Source organism: Chenopodium quinoa, unplaced genomic scaffold (assembly GCF_001683475.1).
Source record: "Chenopodium quinoa cultivar QQ74 unplaced genomic scaffold, ASM168347v1, whole genome shotgun sequence".
NCBI classification, from domain to species: Eukaryota; Viridiplantae; Streptophyta; class Magnoliopsida; order Caryophyllales; family Amaranthaceae; genus Chenopodium; species Chenopodium quinoa.
The window spans coordinates 2,743,698-2,761,178 of record NW_018743033.1 but is presented as its reverse complement, the minus strand read 5'-3'; the positions used below and the strand labels follow the sequence as shown (position 1 = coordinate 2,761,178).

General features: G+C 36.3%; 1 protein-coding gene across 1 annotated transcript; it reads right to left on the bottom strand.

Annotated features, from left to right (window-relative positions):
* Nucleotides 1-14,202: 14,202 nt before the first annotated feature.
* Nucleotides 14,203-14,733, bottom strand: LOC110730450 (abscisic acid receptor PYL11-like). Its single transcript, XM_021910253.1, has one exon. It carries the CDS (start codon nucleotides 14,731-14,733, stop codon nucleotides 14,203-14,205), a length of 531 nt encoding a protein of 176 aa, XP_021765945.1.
* Between the last annotated feature and the right edge of the window lie 2,748 nt (nucleotides 14,734-17,481).

Sequence of the window (17,481 nt, the reverse complement as noted above, 5' to 3'; positions counted from 1 at the left end):
GATGAAGGTCAGCCGGAGCCAAAAACCGGTTCACCGTTACAATAACCGAATTTTGGGCTCCGATTACCGTGGACGGTAACCGGTTTTGGCTTATGGTTACCGTGCGTAACCGGAGTTAAAAACCGATTACCGTGGAGCTCCAATTGACCCGTTTTAGTTTTTTTCATTTTTTTTAAATATCTCAAAAACAGACAAAGTCATACAGCCTACAATAAATTAGTGGGAAGCCAAGATACAATCTGGGCCCCCACTCCTTTAGCTATAGCAAAGCCTACCCTAGTGAAGATATGAGCTGCACCACGAGCCCCAATATCTTGCGTCGTTGAGAACCTCTGAACCCGCTTTAGCAACGTAACAACCTCCTTATCTAATTCCCCAAAGCGAAGAAAAGGAGAAGGGAATGAAACCATATCCAAGAAGCCGACAACCAGCTTCATACTTCACCCGCTTCCGATGAGCCGCATCAGCCACAACCCGTCCAGGAACAAAGTCAGATAACCTTATCTGTGTCAAAGGAGAAGACCCTGTTAAGTCCACACAAACATCGCGACCACGATCCCAAGAATAAAGTAACACATCATTAGGTCTGAGGGTCCCGTCTTTCCCTCCAGACAACCCTATAATAAAAAAAAAAATTAATATGTATCAGGTGTCATTAGCGGACTATAGCGGTGATGGTTTGATTATAGCCCGCATTTTCAGACTAGATAAGTATTCCTGACCTACGAAGCAGTTATTGATTAGGAGAGAGAGAGATTGCCACTCCATTAGGGTTCTTTTTGAAAAATTCATCGTATAAGAAACAGAGAAACGGTCTTCCAATTACTTACATGAAATGTGATCGGGGGGAGAGGAACAGAGGGGAAAATTGGGATCGAGAGAATGCCATACGCAAGAACACGAAGAGCAAGGGTTGTAAATGTACGTTTCAAATCTCGGCTCGATGTTTGAGAGACATGGAAGGATGGATAATTAAATCCAAAAAGGGTTTGAAAGGCATGCATAATCATCCGCTCATGGTATACCAAGAGGGTCAACGACAAGTTAGTGGTCTTAGTCCAGCTGCGAAGGCGCTTGTTATTGACATGACTTCTGTTGCAGCCAAGCCCGTCACATTATGGCAACCGTGAAAGAGAAGTTTCTGTACGAGAACCCTAACAAGAGACATATCTACAATGTCAGAATCATGCTAGGCTAGATGCTTGTGAAGGTCGAGATGTTGCCCACCAGTTTGTTCACTTGGCAAATGAGTACAAATATGTCACTTGGATAAATGTCGACCCAGATACCCGTTCCATCACCCATGCTTTTTTGGCCCACCCAGAGATGGCCAATATGCTACGTACGTATCGACATGTCATTGGGATGGATTCTACATAAAGACCAACAGATATAACATGCCATTCTTCGAGCTTGTTGGTTTCACGCCTACAAACCAAAACTTTTTGGTCAGATAAGCTATATTGAAGAGTGAATCTTATGAAAGCTACAAGTGGGTTTTGGAGAGATTACAGTTGTACATCGGATATGAGGTGGCTCCGAATGTTTTTGTAACTGATTGTGAGTAAGGGTTGATAAAGGCGTTGAAAGAGGTCTTTCCAGATTGCGCACATTTACTATGCGAGTGGCTCATTAACAAGGATGTGTTGGCAAGGGCGTACCTATTTTGTGGGAATGATATGTCGACGACTGAGAGATTTTGGAATGGTAGATGGATAAAAGTAATGTGTTTGACCACTGTTGCCAAATATGAATTAGAGCTGCAAATTATGAGACATACGTGAGGAGCATCGAACCCGTAACTTGTGAAATACATTAAGGAGCAATGGTTGGTCCACAAAGAAAAATTCGTACGATTTTGGACGAATTTGGTGATGCATTTAGGCAACGTCAACACATGTAGAGTAGAAAGCCAACATTCTGTGCTTAAACAATGGTTAGACAGTTCTACAGGAGCGTTAAACATTATCTTCCGCTGTGTGCATAGCAACATTGAGGGTATGCTGATTGAAATTTGTCACCAATTAGAGGACTCGAGAAGGCGAATGGGGTTCTAGCACAACATCATGCCTTTGCTTCATCTTAACGGTTTTATGTCATTTCGAGGTCTTGATATTTTACATCATGATTTGAGGAGGATGAGAGAGTTATCTGATGATGTGTTTGATAAGTGTGGGTGTGCGTTGTTAACGATACACGGTCTCCCATGTGCGTGCACAATGTGGACAACAATTTGTGCTGGGACGGGGTTGTATTTGTATCAGGTCCATCCATTTTGGCAGACCTTAGTGATCGGTGAGGGCGTTTGACATTCTTGTTTTTGCTGAGGAGTCCGAGCAGGATGCATCCTTGTTTAGATCTTTGGTGGACGAGGTCTTAGATCGTGATCCGAGCTTCGTGCGAGGTGTCAACCGGGTCCTATTTGAGGAGCTACACTGAGATCATATAGATTTTATTATTGATCTAGAGATCAATAAGACGACAAGGGGTCGGCCATCGACCGGTCAGTGGTCTGCATCTACTAGGGATAGCAAATTTGAGCATATTTTGGGTTCTCGTGGCCGTTGAGGTGGTCATAGGGGTGGTCGTAGGCCACCCAATTTTACACCTTCAGGTTCGTTATTATTATTATTATAATTGTTGTTGTTGTTGTTGTTGTTGTTATTATTCATATTGTTATTGTTATTGTTATTGTCGTTATTATTATTATTATTATTATTATTATTATTATTATTATTATTATTATTATTATTATTATTATTACTATTATTATTATTATTATTATTATTATTATTATTATTATTATCTCAAAAATAAAGTCATACAACCTACAATAAATTAGTGGGAAGCCGAGATATAATCTGGGCCCCTACTCCTCTAGCTATAGCAAAGCCTACCCTAGTGAAGATATGAGTTGCATCATGAGCCCCAATGTCTTGTGTCGCCGAGAACCTCTAAACCCGCTTCAGTAACGCAACCTCCTTCTCTAATTCCCAAAGCGAAGAAAAGGAGAAGGGAATGAAACCATATCTAATCAGTCGACAACTAGCTTCATACTTCACCTGCTTCCGATGAGCCACATCAGCCACAACCCGTCCAGGAACAAAGTTAGATAGCCTTGTCTGTGTCAAAGGAGAAGACCCTGTTAAGTCCACACATACATCGCGATCACGATCCCAGGAATAAAGTAACACATCAGCAGGTCTGAGGGCCCCGTCATTTCCTCCAGACAACCCTATGTCAACCTCCTTTCTTGCTGAAATCCTAGATCTGTAGCAAATATCAACAGGGTATCCAGGACAACATTATGCCGATGTTTAATACCCACAATACCAGCACACGACACCGCGTGATCACCGAAAATATCCCCAATAAAAACCCGAGAACAGGCAGAGCACGGCGTCGATATAGAGAACAATGGAACACCCATCCGGTAGCACAACACACAACAGTAGGTCTTTGCGTTCATCGTCTGACCCAACCTAGAAATAGGGACCGCCCGAAGCCAAGAAGAGGTGTGATCTCCCTGCTGCGATTTCCACAATGTTGTTTGTCGAGGAGACAAAGAAAAGGCGGATTCTGCAAAAGCGGTAACCTTTATGAAATATATATCTGCCAATTTCTTCATGAGTTTTGGGGCAACGACCTCACCAGGATTACTCATAATGTTAGACTCCACCGTTCTATTGAACAAGCTCAACGCATCCTCAAAGGCTCGACCAAGGCCAACAACGCCAACATGCCGTAGAAGCCTTTTCTGCAACCCAGCAGACTGTAACCGTGAAGCAAGAAAAGCATAATGACGAACATCACCTGCGGAATAAACACCAAGCCCGCCATACGCAAAAGGAAAGGTGGCAAGCCGCCACTGCCAATCGCCAAACCTAGGCCCCGAAGCAGTAACAATATGCTCCAAGGAAGATCGAAGAGCCTCGTCAAATGTGCGCTGAGCCGTCTCAAAAGTACTAGGAGGACAAGTACGCAACACAAAGTAGAGTTTAGAAACTCCGGTACAAGCCCTGAGCAACAACAGCTCGCATTGAGGATCATCAAGCTTAGCAACCCTATCCATAAGCGCAATGGTCTTGGTCACCCTCTGCATCACAAGCTCACCTCCAAAACCGGAATCGGAACTAGCGGGACCACCAAGCAACTTAATACCACGCGAGGGTCGAGCAATATTAGGTGGAAAGACACCCACAAGCCTGCTTCGAGGGTCTTTTGAAGGCCAGAAGGCTTCTATTTTTTCCACGTTAAGATGTAACCCAAAACGAGGCCCTTCCCCCATAATCAACTGCAGAACCTTCCCCACCACTAACGTGTCACCAATAACAGTGTCGTCATCCAAATACCAAGCCTGAAGACATACATCAAAAGTGTCTCTGATTTTACATACTAGGGGTTGTAAAACCAAAGGAAAAAGCAGAGGACCAAGGGGATCACCCTGCTGCACCCCCTGTGACGACCATAAGGTGTGGTCCCCGTAATACAATCGAGCTGGATTAGAATAGCATAATTCAACCCATCGCGAAAGGCCCGGACAACGACGACAAACTTCACGTAACATGACCTCACGATTAACTAGATTGAAGGCATTTTGAAAATCCATCAATAACATAGAAAGACCAACGTCGGAACCACGATCCTCAATCAACCGATTCACAGCATGAAGAATCGCCTCACCTCCTGAAGAAACCCCAACACCAAATAGGAGACCATCAAAGTAACTTCCTAAAGACTGGCCAATCATAACAACACCGACCTTCGAAACCAGACGCCGCCAAACAATACCTACAGCTATAGGACAAATACCACCACCATGCTTGACAAGTGGTGTTAGAGGAGCACTAGCAATATTATTATTATTAATTATTTGTTGTTGTTGTTGTTGTTAATGTTGTTATTATTGTTGTTCTTATTATTATTGTTGTTGTTGTTGTTGTTGTTGTTGTTGTTGTTGTTGTTGTTGTTGTTATTGTTATTGTTGCTATTATTATTATATACCATTTAATGAGATTTGTGTTAACTTGTAGGGAATGATTTGAACTTGGAGTAATTTGCATATTTGGACAAAGTTCCACCCTTCATGCTTCCGTTCTTACAAGGGTGGAGTGATCCGTTTGGTGATGGTAACTGCGGATTTCGATGTGTTGCAGATTTCTTCATAGGTGACCAGCATGAATGAATGTTAGCTAGATGTTCGATTGCAAATAAGGTTGCTGCTCATCGCGACATTTATTCTAGTGTGTACACTGCTGAATAGTTAGATGGATCAATAAAGCGTATCACATGGACAGGAGGGAGATGCGGCATGAATCATTGGATGGTTGCTATTAATGACTTGTTTCCGATTGCCAACTTTTATAATGCTGCTGTTATGTGTTTAGGTGTAGGTAGGGATGGTCGTAGTGTCTATCCATGCATCAATGTGCTACCTGGGGCTGCTCCATTAACTGCTACTGGTCCGTATAGGGAGTTTTTCATACTTTCATTAGGCTGGCATTTTGTGCGATTGGAGTTCGAAGAGAATTTCCCAGTTCCTCCTATTGCGGAGACTTAGTTCCGTATACGTGATGATACCGTTATAGGTTGGGAGGATCGATATCAACATAGGCATGCTACATGGCAAAATTTATTTGGTAGTGAATCAATGATGTTGATAGGACATTGTACTATATTGCTACTACTTAGTTCGAAATAATTTTGTTTTATGAACTATTATTGATGGTAGTAATTAAACCGAATCTAAGACATGTAATATTCAATAACTCTTAAAACATTAAACCCAAATCTAATAGCCAATACAACCAAATATAATAACTCTTACAACATTAATAACTCTTACAACATTAAAACTAAATCTAATAATCTAATAAAACCAAGTCTAATAATGTAAAAAACATATCAATCTTCTAACATGGTATTCCACTCCGTGATTCCTTCCTGCGCCTCGATCAACGTGGGGGTGATGTTGCCTCCCTGCTCAGCTATGAACTTGCTCAACAGAGATAATGTTATTTACACCCACTGCACAAATGAAATTATATTGAATAAGTCAAATTAAATTTAAATAATTAAATTAATGAAGGTAATGAAATAAAATAAGAAAAATTAAATAATTGAAATTAAATAAATGAAATTAAGTACTTAAATCAACTTACATAATCTATGTTTGTCTTATCGGGTCGAGGTGGTGGGAAAAGTTACATCATCAGGACTCATAAGACATGGATGTGAGTACGTGTAGAACCAGTCCAAGTACTCATCAAAACAAGTAGGCTCCTCGTCCAATAACGACAAATAGTCGGAGAGGGGTATACAATAAGTCCCAAAGTGAAATCTGTCCCAGAACTGTGGTGCACTTGCGGAGCTAACCACGTTACTCCGAATCTCATACGCCGATCACTCCACATAATCAAGTATAAAAATGAGATCGAGGAGGAATCTGCTGAACAAACCCAAGCTGTCTTACAACTCTGTCAGGATGGTAGGGCTCAACAATATCTCGATACTATATCCAGCCTAGGTACGTAGTCCTCAAGACCGAATGAGCTGGAGTCCGAGTGTAGGGCCTCCAATTAACCTACAATCAATTACAACAAAACAATGCCGAAGCGTTAATAACTAGTAAGTGCAAATATAAAAAATTTCAATAAATAATTTTGTGTCAAATATACCTCACGATCTGTCATCTGATCAAGGTGTCTATGAAAAGAAACTACACAATGGTAGTCCCTCTCCTATGCCTATGTGTCCCACATGGCGGCCCGAGCATCAGTCGGTGCTATGGATAAAAAGCCTTGAGTAGGTCCAAATGCGGGAAAATACTCGTAAATCCAAGATTATAGCAGCGTCAAACACCTATCCGTGAGGCAATGCCTAACTGCCGATACAAATAAGCAAGGGTAGCTGAACCCCATGAATAATGAGAAAGCTGAACATCCTCCTTCTTCACCTCTAAGATGCAAGTAGAAGGAATACGGCTACCACTCTTATCGACAAAGAGAGTGTTGCCAAGAACTAACATCAAGAAACCATACAGCTGGATATCAGCGTCTCCCCTCTCTGCTATGCACCTATCAGCTATGTCCTGACATGACACCTCCCTTCCCCTTATCCCAAATGGGTGCCGCTTGGCAACAAGAGTTGTTGCCCCTAACCCCAAAAAGTTCTGAAAGTCAACCTTTAAATACACAACATCGTCGGTCTCCACAGCATCAGCACCCTCTACAGGTAACCCAAGTATGTATTGGACACATGGAGCATAATAATCATCTTGCGGAAAGGGAAATGAAAAGTGTTAGTATCTGGCTGCCAGAGCTCTACAAACACCGAAATCAGGGCCCAGTCAATGTGATGATGCTTGATGTGAACTAGCCTACTCAAGCTAGTACTATCAACTTGGCTACGCACATCGTCCGCCATATCTTTGTACGTCTCTGCAAATTTAGGCACCAATGACTCCTAGATTGACACCTCAATATATGACAATCTTTGGCACCACTCCCCATCCATATCTGCGTGGAGATGTGACCTGCGTAACTTGGAATGACACTACCATCCTTGGGACCACTCGACATTTGACCCTGAACACGCAACGCCACGTAGTATCATTCAACGATCGGGCACCACGAGGTCTACAAGTCTGGAAAGCAGCAGCTCCGGTACTCAGAAATCTACCACCAGCACCTCTCCTCAAAGTAACCCTAGATGACGCTTCACCTTGCTCACCTCTACCTCGCCAACGTCGAACAAATCTCGAACTCCCATCATCACCCATCAAAGCGGTAATTTGATCCTCTTGCCACTCCTCCTCCTCCTCCTCCTCCATGTCCTCCCCCTCACGTCCCTCCTTAAACTCATCTTCAACACATGCTTCCTCGGCTATAGGACTTGATGTCCTCTGTCTTCTAGTCGAAGTAGTCACTACACGAGAACTAATATGTCGCTCACCCGACCCATCAATACGATCAAATGTCATTTTGAGCCTACCCAACTGTCATAACCAAATCAACTAAAAATTTACAACCAATAATAATAATAGTAATAATAATAATAATAATAATAATAATTAATAATTAATAATAACAACAACAATAATTATTTCTTAAATAATCAAATCAACTAAATATTTACAATCAATAACAATAATAACAACAAAAACAATAATAATAAAATTAACAATAATTTTTTTTATAAGGAAATGATATTAACAATAATAATCATAATATTAATAATAATTATCACTCAACAATAACTTTAATTATCAGCTGGCAACCGGTTTTCACCTTCGGTTACCAGCCGCTGAATACATTAAAAAAACGAAAAAAAGGCAAAATCCCAAAACATACCTCCTTTCCACCCATTTCGCCGCCGCTGCTTAAGTTCGTGCCGCCAACAGCTTTCTGGTAAACCCCAATTATGTTGTGGTGGTTGTGTGGAAAAAGATGGGTGGTTGGGGTGTTTGAGGAGAGAGAAAAAAATAAGGAGGAAAATAAATTAGGGTTTAGTAAAGGCAGGATTGATACTTTGCTTAAAATGATGGCGATTTTGATAAATTTAGAGGGCGGTATTTAACAACCCAATTAAAAATTAGTAAAAAAAAATATAAAAGTTGAACTTATAAAACAATATAAATATATATATATATATAATATATATATATATATATATATATCTTTTTATTTTTGAAACCATATAGATATATATATATTTAGCAATCTTTTACATTATTATTTTTTAATATATTACTAAAAAATTATAGTCAAAATTAATAAACAAGCCGTAAAAAAAAAGTTCAAATTGTGTTATTTATTATAAAATGAAAAAAATATGTTGATAGGTGCACATGCTCGAACTAATTGCTTAGTGGATTATTGCCTTATCTCTTCAATTATGACCTTGACAAGAAAAGGTATTATAATCACAGATTTGAGATCACGGAATTCAAGGTATAGAAATAGACAACAGAAATATAAAACGGCGAAATCGAAACGTTTCATATCTAAACATGTATGCTTCAATTTCTCAAAGTGGAAACACATAATTTTTAATTAAAAAATTAATTAAGAACTTGCTTATGAGTAGGGGTGAATACGGTCTGGTTTGGTGCGGTTTGAGTCCTATTCAGACCAAACCGTAAAATTTTCAAACCAAACCAAACCATATTAGTATTGAAACCGGACCAAACAAAACCGTAATAATACGGGTTTGTGCGGTTTGGTTTGCAATTTATGATGAGACGCCATTTTTCCCTAAAAATTGCCAAATAATACATCATTAACGTATAATAATATTTAAATAATTAGCCCAAACGGATTACTATAAATTTACAATAAAAATAACAATCCAAGTGCTAACACATAATACAATAACAGTAACATATTTTTATTTACTTACTGACCGTATAGTCGTATATTCGTATACCCTATTGTATTTTGATTTTTGATATGGAGTATTTTTATTGATTTATTATTATTTATTTTAATTTATTTAAAAAATTATATAAATATTAAAATACGGTTTACTAGTTTATGGTTTGGTTTGGTTTATAATTTTTGAAAAACCAAACTAAACCGTAAACCGTATTTACAAAAAAATCGAAATCAAACCGTATTTTTACAAACCGTAAACCAAACCAAACCACTAAAATGCAGTTTGGTCTGGTTTGATTACGGTCCAGACCAAACTATGTACAACCCTACTTATGAGCATTCCGGGCGTATGATTTTACTAACCTTATATACACAAGATATATGCGGTAATTTAAAAATTAATTAAGTATTTTATTTATTTAATTTTGTCAGTCATATACATTAAGAGAAAACAATGTTAACAATTAAATTTTAGATGAAAAAAAAGATAATTTAGGCTCTGTTCGTTTCACCTTATTTTTACTGAACTAAAATTATTTTTGATGAACTTTAATTATTTAGGCCGAAGTGATATTAATTTTATTAAACTGAAATTATTTTGTTGAACTTAAATTATTTATATTGATTTTCTATTATATTTCTTTTTTAAATTTATTGATTTTTATTGAAATTTATTTATTTATTTATTTATTTACTGAACCCAAATCAATTTTTAAGGCGAATGAAATGAACAGAGCCTTAGAGGGATATTAACACTATTAATTTTTATTGCAAGAGATCAATAATAATTACCTTTTTCTTATTTTTATTAAATGTTCTAGTATCGAGTTAAGGTTTATCAATATTATAGTACTTTAAATTGCCTAATTTTCCCCAAAGTTAATTAATTATCAAAAGCTTAATTTGCTGAATTATGTCAAAGTTCATCATTGATTACTACGGTACTTTTTTCGCATGTACAATTTTAAGCATTTTTTAAAATCCTATATATAACTAAGCATTTTTAATTGTGAACAATAACTTTTCACTCCCCCTTTCCCCTTCAATTATATAATAGAGATATCGTGAGGAGGTTGTCCAATCGTGGGAGATTCTGTTTCCTCGCTGCCCGAGCCCTTTATAAGCCCGGGACTTCTACATCTACATTGCACTTTTTAGTATGCATAAAAGTATAAAACTACTTGCAATGGTTCCTGATTGTTTGTGAGATATGGATAGGAGAGAATACAAGCAATCCCTCGCCCCCTTTTTTTTAAGAAAAAATATACTATGTAGAGAGTCGTAATGAGTTTTAAAGAATAAGCTCATAAACCTTGTTCAGCTCATACCTTTCTTCCAAGTAGGGTGGCTAACGCGCGTGATGTGTGAGCAGTAGCTATGTTTTTCTAGAAGCTCTTTCAGTTGTTGGCAACACAATGAGGGAAATATATGTAAACAAATAGTTTTAGGGGTATAAATATCCGCACACTATTTATAAGTAGTGTTATATCCTTAATAACGTATATTTATTTCTATGCCCCTATTCGGACATAGAGGTAAACAAACATTTTTACGGATACAATTGTCCTCACGCTATTAATAAGTGTTTTCTCATATTTTTTAAAATGTAGGGATTAGTGTACAAGGGATATATAGCACAAATAAAGAACGAGTTTTTCATTCCTCTAATTCTTTAGGTAGATTGCCTAAACAAAGGTCTACTAAACCAGATCGAGATGAATTTAGGAGCGAGGGTACTAGAAAGTCGATCATTCTTTCGAAGCAATTATTCTAGCCTTTATAAAAACCTCTACTAGCTCTTCTTATTCACAATTTCATTACAAATCAAGCAAATGTATTCACCATGATACTTAAAGACTAAGTTAGTTAATTTTATTTACGTTATCATACAGATAGTCTACAGTACATTTGAACAAATATCGTCATTCTTTTATTATTCAAGATTTGTGAAAAAAGAACAATAAAATAAATAACAAGATTCGCTAGACCTCTTTGGTGATAAAACAATAATTAATTCAAATTCTAGTCAATAATTAACAAAACAATACTAGGTTGATATATAAATTAATTATATATCATTATTTAAAGTGGAAAATCAACACTAATTAATCAATTATAATTATTTAAACATATAAATGGTCATTGATCTAATTGCTTAGGAAACTAATCACTTCTCCTAGCTAGACTTCCGCATAAATTGTTTATTGATTCCTTTTATTCCAGGACCCTAATGACCTCGAATGATTGATCGGGGCTAGAGTGTTTAGGAAAAGAGGGCAAAAGTAATTATAACAATTCGAAGTAATTAGGATATTTTTCCTTGCAATAATTCTGATTCACTGTACTCATTAGGGGGTTAATCGACCCCTATTTATAGCCTAATGATTAGGGTTAGAGTTAACTAACCGCCGCAGCAGCAAGGAGCGCACGTAACTCTAAAAGCTGCACGAATATGACGATAGAGGTATGTAATATCAAAAGTTGTGTGACGTATTATGGGACGATTTTATTCTAAATCTTTGAAAAATTAAGAATATTTGGAGGAGCGCACCATTCTTTAATGTGCTGCATCGGTTCGCGCGCACAACTTCTACTTCAAGAGTTTCGCGCGACTTCTGCGTGCAACTTTTAGAGTTGTACACAAAATCTTCAGCAATGTGTTAACATTTAATCTGCGTGCCTAAATTCCATCATTAATCTAGACCTAATACATTGTTTAGGTTCGTATTGGGCTATATTAGTCAGTCAACTTGGTTTGATCTGATTGGGTATAGCAAAGTATGGGCGAAATGATTGCTTGATTTTGGGTTATAACACATTAAGAAGTGCATAAGTACTTTAAAATTGATCTCCTCTGGAGAAATGATTTTATTATCAACATCGCAGGTTCTGTTGGGACGACAGAACGCCAAATGTAGGTGTCTACAGATATGTTTCTTAAAATAGTATTAAGCTTGGAATGCATGTTAATATCATGCACCGATTACTCGATCGGGTATATATTGTTTAATTTCATTTAATATTTAATTTTCCTTTTAGATAGTCATTTTATCTAACACTCCAAGGACGTTCGTTATTAGCTTTTGCCCATTAATAATAATAATTTCCATTGTTTTCTTGAATTTTGATGTATCAACTTATTATTTTGTCTTTTTTTTTCCAACTTCATTCCTACTATACATATTGATATACACATTTGACCTCCCTTTAAACCCAATTTCTCTTCTCTCTTTTTTCTCTTTAACCCTACTACTCTAGCTCTATTTCATGATCCTACCGTCCCACGACTAGTAGAGCTTTTCAGATTTAAGGTGATGGATGAGTGGGAGATTGTTTCGGAAGCTGGTTGGCGGATTTCAATGGTTAGTTGGTGGTTTCAATGAGTGGCAGCGTGGCATGTGGTTGCTGTTGAGTAAAGGTATTGTGCTCGTCAAGTGGCTATGGGTGGTCGGGTTGAGTGGTGGACAAGGGCTATGGGTAGTATTGGGTTGTGGGTGGACTGGTGGGAAAATGTAGTAATAATTTTAACTAAAAGATAGCCAGCCCTGCTGTCGCATTCTTCCTTTGCGCTGTACTCTCTCTCGTAATTTTTCTGCGACCTCTCTCTTTCTACTTTGTATTAGCTTTGTTGATTGGAATTACCCCATGCAAGAGCCATAAAGCATCAATAAAAGCATATTAATTAATCATGCAAAGGTAGAGGGTTACCTGTACTATTTATCTTAATGTATGGTATGAATCATCATAAAAAGACGGTAAAAAAAGTGCTTATGATTAATGCAAAATTTCAAACATTTTGCCTTGATAAATGTGTCAAATTCAACTGTAAAATTGAAGATAAAAAAAAATGTGGAAGTTCACTATCAGTAATTCAGTATCATATACAATAGAAATTTAAATCATTGTGCTTTATTGTACTGTTATTCAATGCATGAGGGATTATAATGAGTCAAATCAATGCATTCTTCATACAGAGTATAATTTACTCGTATTAACACAAATATTACCTTACCATCATCAATTTATCATCAACCTAGGCCGGGTTGTACCTGTGAGAGGTTCCGACCTGATAAACCCTTTTTCCTTATCATATAATAATAATAATAATAATAATAATAATAATAATAATAATAATAATAATAATAATAATAAAAACAATTTTATTTCAAAAATAAAAAAATAAAAATAAAATAAAAAACAATTTATCGTCGTATATTACCCACGGGCTAGTAGATAATTGTCGCATTTAACTCGTGGCAACTTGATAAATTCTTCATTCTTGTTCCCTTAAATAAAGGTATGTTCTGTTAATAAGATTTTCTTTTAGATAAAGAAAAGCCTGCCACTTGCAATGCCTTTTAACACTAGGTTTTCTAAATTTCTATTTTTTTTTTTCTTTCGTTATGTTTTAATTTCTTAATCTCCAACCAAAATAAATGGTCCGAATGATTGAAGTTTAATTAATTAAGATGCTAATCTAACTTTTATTTATTCAAGTAACTATTTATTTATTGAGACATACTCAAAATATCTTTATAACATGGAGATAGAAAAAATCAATAATAATGCAAGAATAGTTATTAGTAATTATTACCTCATGAAATCAAAGAACAATGATGAATATCACCAAATCATTACAATTTATGTTCACCCACAAATTAAGAGAGGGAGCAATTCCTTCAAAAAATGAGGAAGAAAAGGAAGAAGCTCCATCCTTCAAAAAATTTGAAAAAAAGGAAGCAACTCCATAAAAAAATGGAAAGAAAATGAAGTAATAGCTCCTTTGAAAATAATAAAGAAAGAAAATGAAGTAGTAGTTGTACTTAAGTTAAGCCGAGATGCGTTCAGCAACGCTAGCTAAAGACCAGAGATTGAATCCCACCAACGTATCAACCAAATAACGAGTCTCCTCCTCATTACTATCTTCCGGCACATTGACCGTATATTTTTCCGTTACAATAGTTCTCTTTTGGCCACCACCTTTCTCATTACACTCTACTAGAGAAATCGTTCCTCGATAGTTAGGGAGACGACAACTATGATCACCACCAACGACACTAAACACCATGACATGTTTCTCGTCGTTGATTTCATCGAGCCTCTCGATGCTCAATGTCGTTGGAAACTCCGCTACAAAGGTTATGTGACGGAACGATCCTACGACATTAGACGACGAGGTACATGAAGATGTTCTTATGAACATTTTGTAAGCTTTTGGGTTGTGAAATTGACGAACTATAGACCATACAACATCAATTGGTGCGTTTATAGCTTGTTGCACGCTAAAATTGCATTGTGTTAAAGATAACAACATATTTGTTGGTAATGGTCGCCTAATATCGGGAATAATTACAGTCATATTCAAATATTATGATGTAAGAAAATTTGTTGTATATTTGTTGGTTTGAAAAATATGTAGGATTTGTATCTTGTATTTATAACTTTTTTTTTTTTTTGTTTGAAACTTTATTGTTTACTTGTATAAAATAGTAATTTTTAGATTCGAGATAAGGAGATAATGACCCATACAAAGTAGTCAAAGGGTAATGCAAGACGTATTATATTATTATAAAGATAATAATATAAAAATTATGATACAATTATAATAATAACATAATTAAAGAAAGTGGATATGTATTGGTTCATTATATGAACAGATGCATATATGAACAGATACAAATGAGAAACCTCAGCAGTAAGCATGCAACTGAAATAATAGTGGAAAGTGCTTGGCTATGAAGAAGGCAACGAACAAATATAACAATTGGATTTTGCGGCAAATGGTCGCCACTTTTATCTGGTCATAATATTATAAATATAATATATAGTCGTACTGGTATATTCTTTGTTATTTAATTGATGAAAATATGTATAGAGGTTTGATGGTTTTCTTTTACACAAACTAGGACGCACCTAATAGTTCGTGCGGCGAAGAGATATTGGGAGCGGTAGCGGCAGAGGTGGAGTTCGCAATTGCAGGTCGCAGGTGGCAATTGTCGGAAAAGTACGTCGGGAAACTCCGTATCCATTACAACGAAGGAGTAATTGTCGATTAAAGATCGAATCAACAAAAATTTAGATTCAAGATTATCAGACCATACCTCATCTTAATCGATTGAACAAAGGCCATGAAGAATCCAGAACTTATCGAATTGTTAGGGTTCTTCAATCTTCACTTCTTCAATCAACAGAGAGTAGTGTTTCCCCGGAGAAGTGTACTTCGGCCGCGATTCGCTGGTGCAGGTCGCAGGGGAGGTGCAATTTGTGGTGGTGGCACTACGATTTGTGGTGGTGGGCTGCGATTTGTGGTGGTGGCGTGATTGTTCCCATTCTCATCTCAAAGAGAGAGGAAAGAGAAGAAAAGGGGGAAAGAGGAGAGAGAAGGAAATAAAAATACTTTGTACAAGTATATACTTTCTTTGTTGTTAATCTTATTAGACAACAAATTACGCTATCAGCCAATAAAAGTAACATATCAGCCAATTGATGTATGATATAAGTCATTGTTAGAGACATATCAAACGTTAATAAAAACGTATCAGTCAACACAAGGAACAAATCGGCCAACAAATGAAACATATCAGCCTACAAATGGAACATATCAGCCAACAAATGATGCATATCAGCCAATAGAAGGGACATATCAGCCAACAAATAAAGCATATCAGCCAACAAAATGATGAAATCAGCAAACAAAAGCAACAAGTAAGCCAATAAAATAAATACATCAGCCAACACAATGAAACATATAAGCCAACAATTAAAGTATACATATCAGCCAACTAAATAAAGATATCAGCCAACCAAAGAAATATATCAGCCAACTAATGTCTGAGAGCAGCCAACGAAAGAAACATAAAAAAAAAAGAAAAAAAAAAATCAGCCAACAAAAGGAATACATTAGCCAACTCAAAAACCATATCAGCCAACAAGTAAAATATATCAGTCAGCATGTCGCACGCACCCAATACCTTCTCTTTCTTTTATACTCAGTATTTTTTTTCTAGATCTTAATTAATAACGGGCATATATTATGTTTGGTGAAGTTAATTAGATATTATTATGATCTTTTGACTTGTGGCCTTTGATAGTGTAGGTTTAATAAGGCTATGTTTAGTTCACATTATTAAGTACTCCCTTCGATTTTATAACTATAATATTTTGAATGACACATAGCTTTATGTATTTGATTTATATTTGTTAAAATATGATGTAAGTAGGGTTTGCAATCTTTACTCAAATGCTTATGGAAAATTATGATTATTGTCAAAAGGTCACTCATACTACGAATGCTCATAGCCAAACATGTGTAAGGACTTTTTAGAAAAATGTAGTTGTAGAGATAATTGTTATCGCATGTAATGGTAATAGTAATTAGCTGTGTGAGTAATTGTTAATTAGCTGTCAACAAGCTACTATCTAAGTGAAAATAAATAACTAAATATAAGTATTTGGTGAAATTGTAATTGAGTAGCTGTTACCTTAAAAAATATAGGAAAAAAACTAACAGTTTGCTACTTCTAATGACAAACGAAGCTTCTAGTATAGTCGTCGACTACGGTCGACTACGGATGACTACGGTCGACTACGCTAAGAGATTAAATCTGAGCCGTTTATTATGTTTGTTGCTTAATCTTAGCCTTTGAATATTACATTTTTAAAAATCAAAAATATCTATTTACACATCATTTAAGTCATGACCAGTTAGCAACCAGCCATCAAAGTCTTGTTTCTTTTCTTCCTTTTAGGGGGTAAATTTTTTTATTCCAAATTATAATATATATAAATTGTATTAGCATTCGTCCCCATCTTGAATTCTTGATAGCTTCAACCATCTTAAATGTCGCACTTCATCTTCAACCTTTGTTAATAATAATGTATATGAAAAAGATCGTTTGATTAAAGATTTTATTTTATATTTTAGGATTAATTGTTAGAAGTGGTATGATTTATCTTGTATTTTAATTTTAATTAGTCATACGAATTCGTGAGTAATCATCCACCATTATTGAATATTGAAGCTATGTGCGTAGATTGAAGATGAAAAAAAAAATTAAATTAAAAACTGAAAGAGGGCGTTATATTGGATGTAATTTTAGGTAAATTT

What these genes read in the sequence shown, in the direction of transcription:
- LOC110730450 (XM_021910253.1), bottom strand. Translation starts at nt 14,733, where the DNA reads ATGACTGTAATTATTCCCGATATTAGGCGACCATTACCAACAAATATG.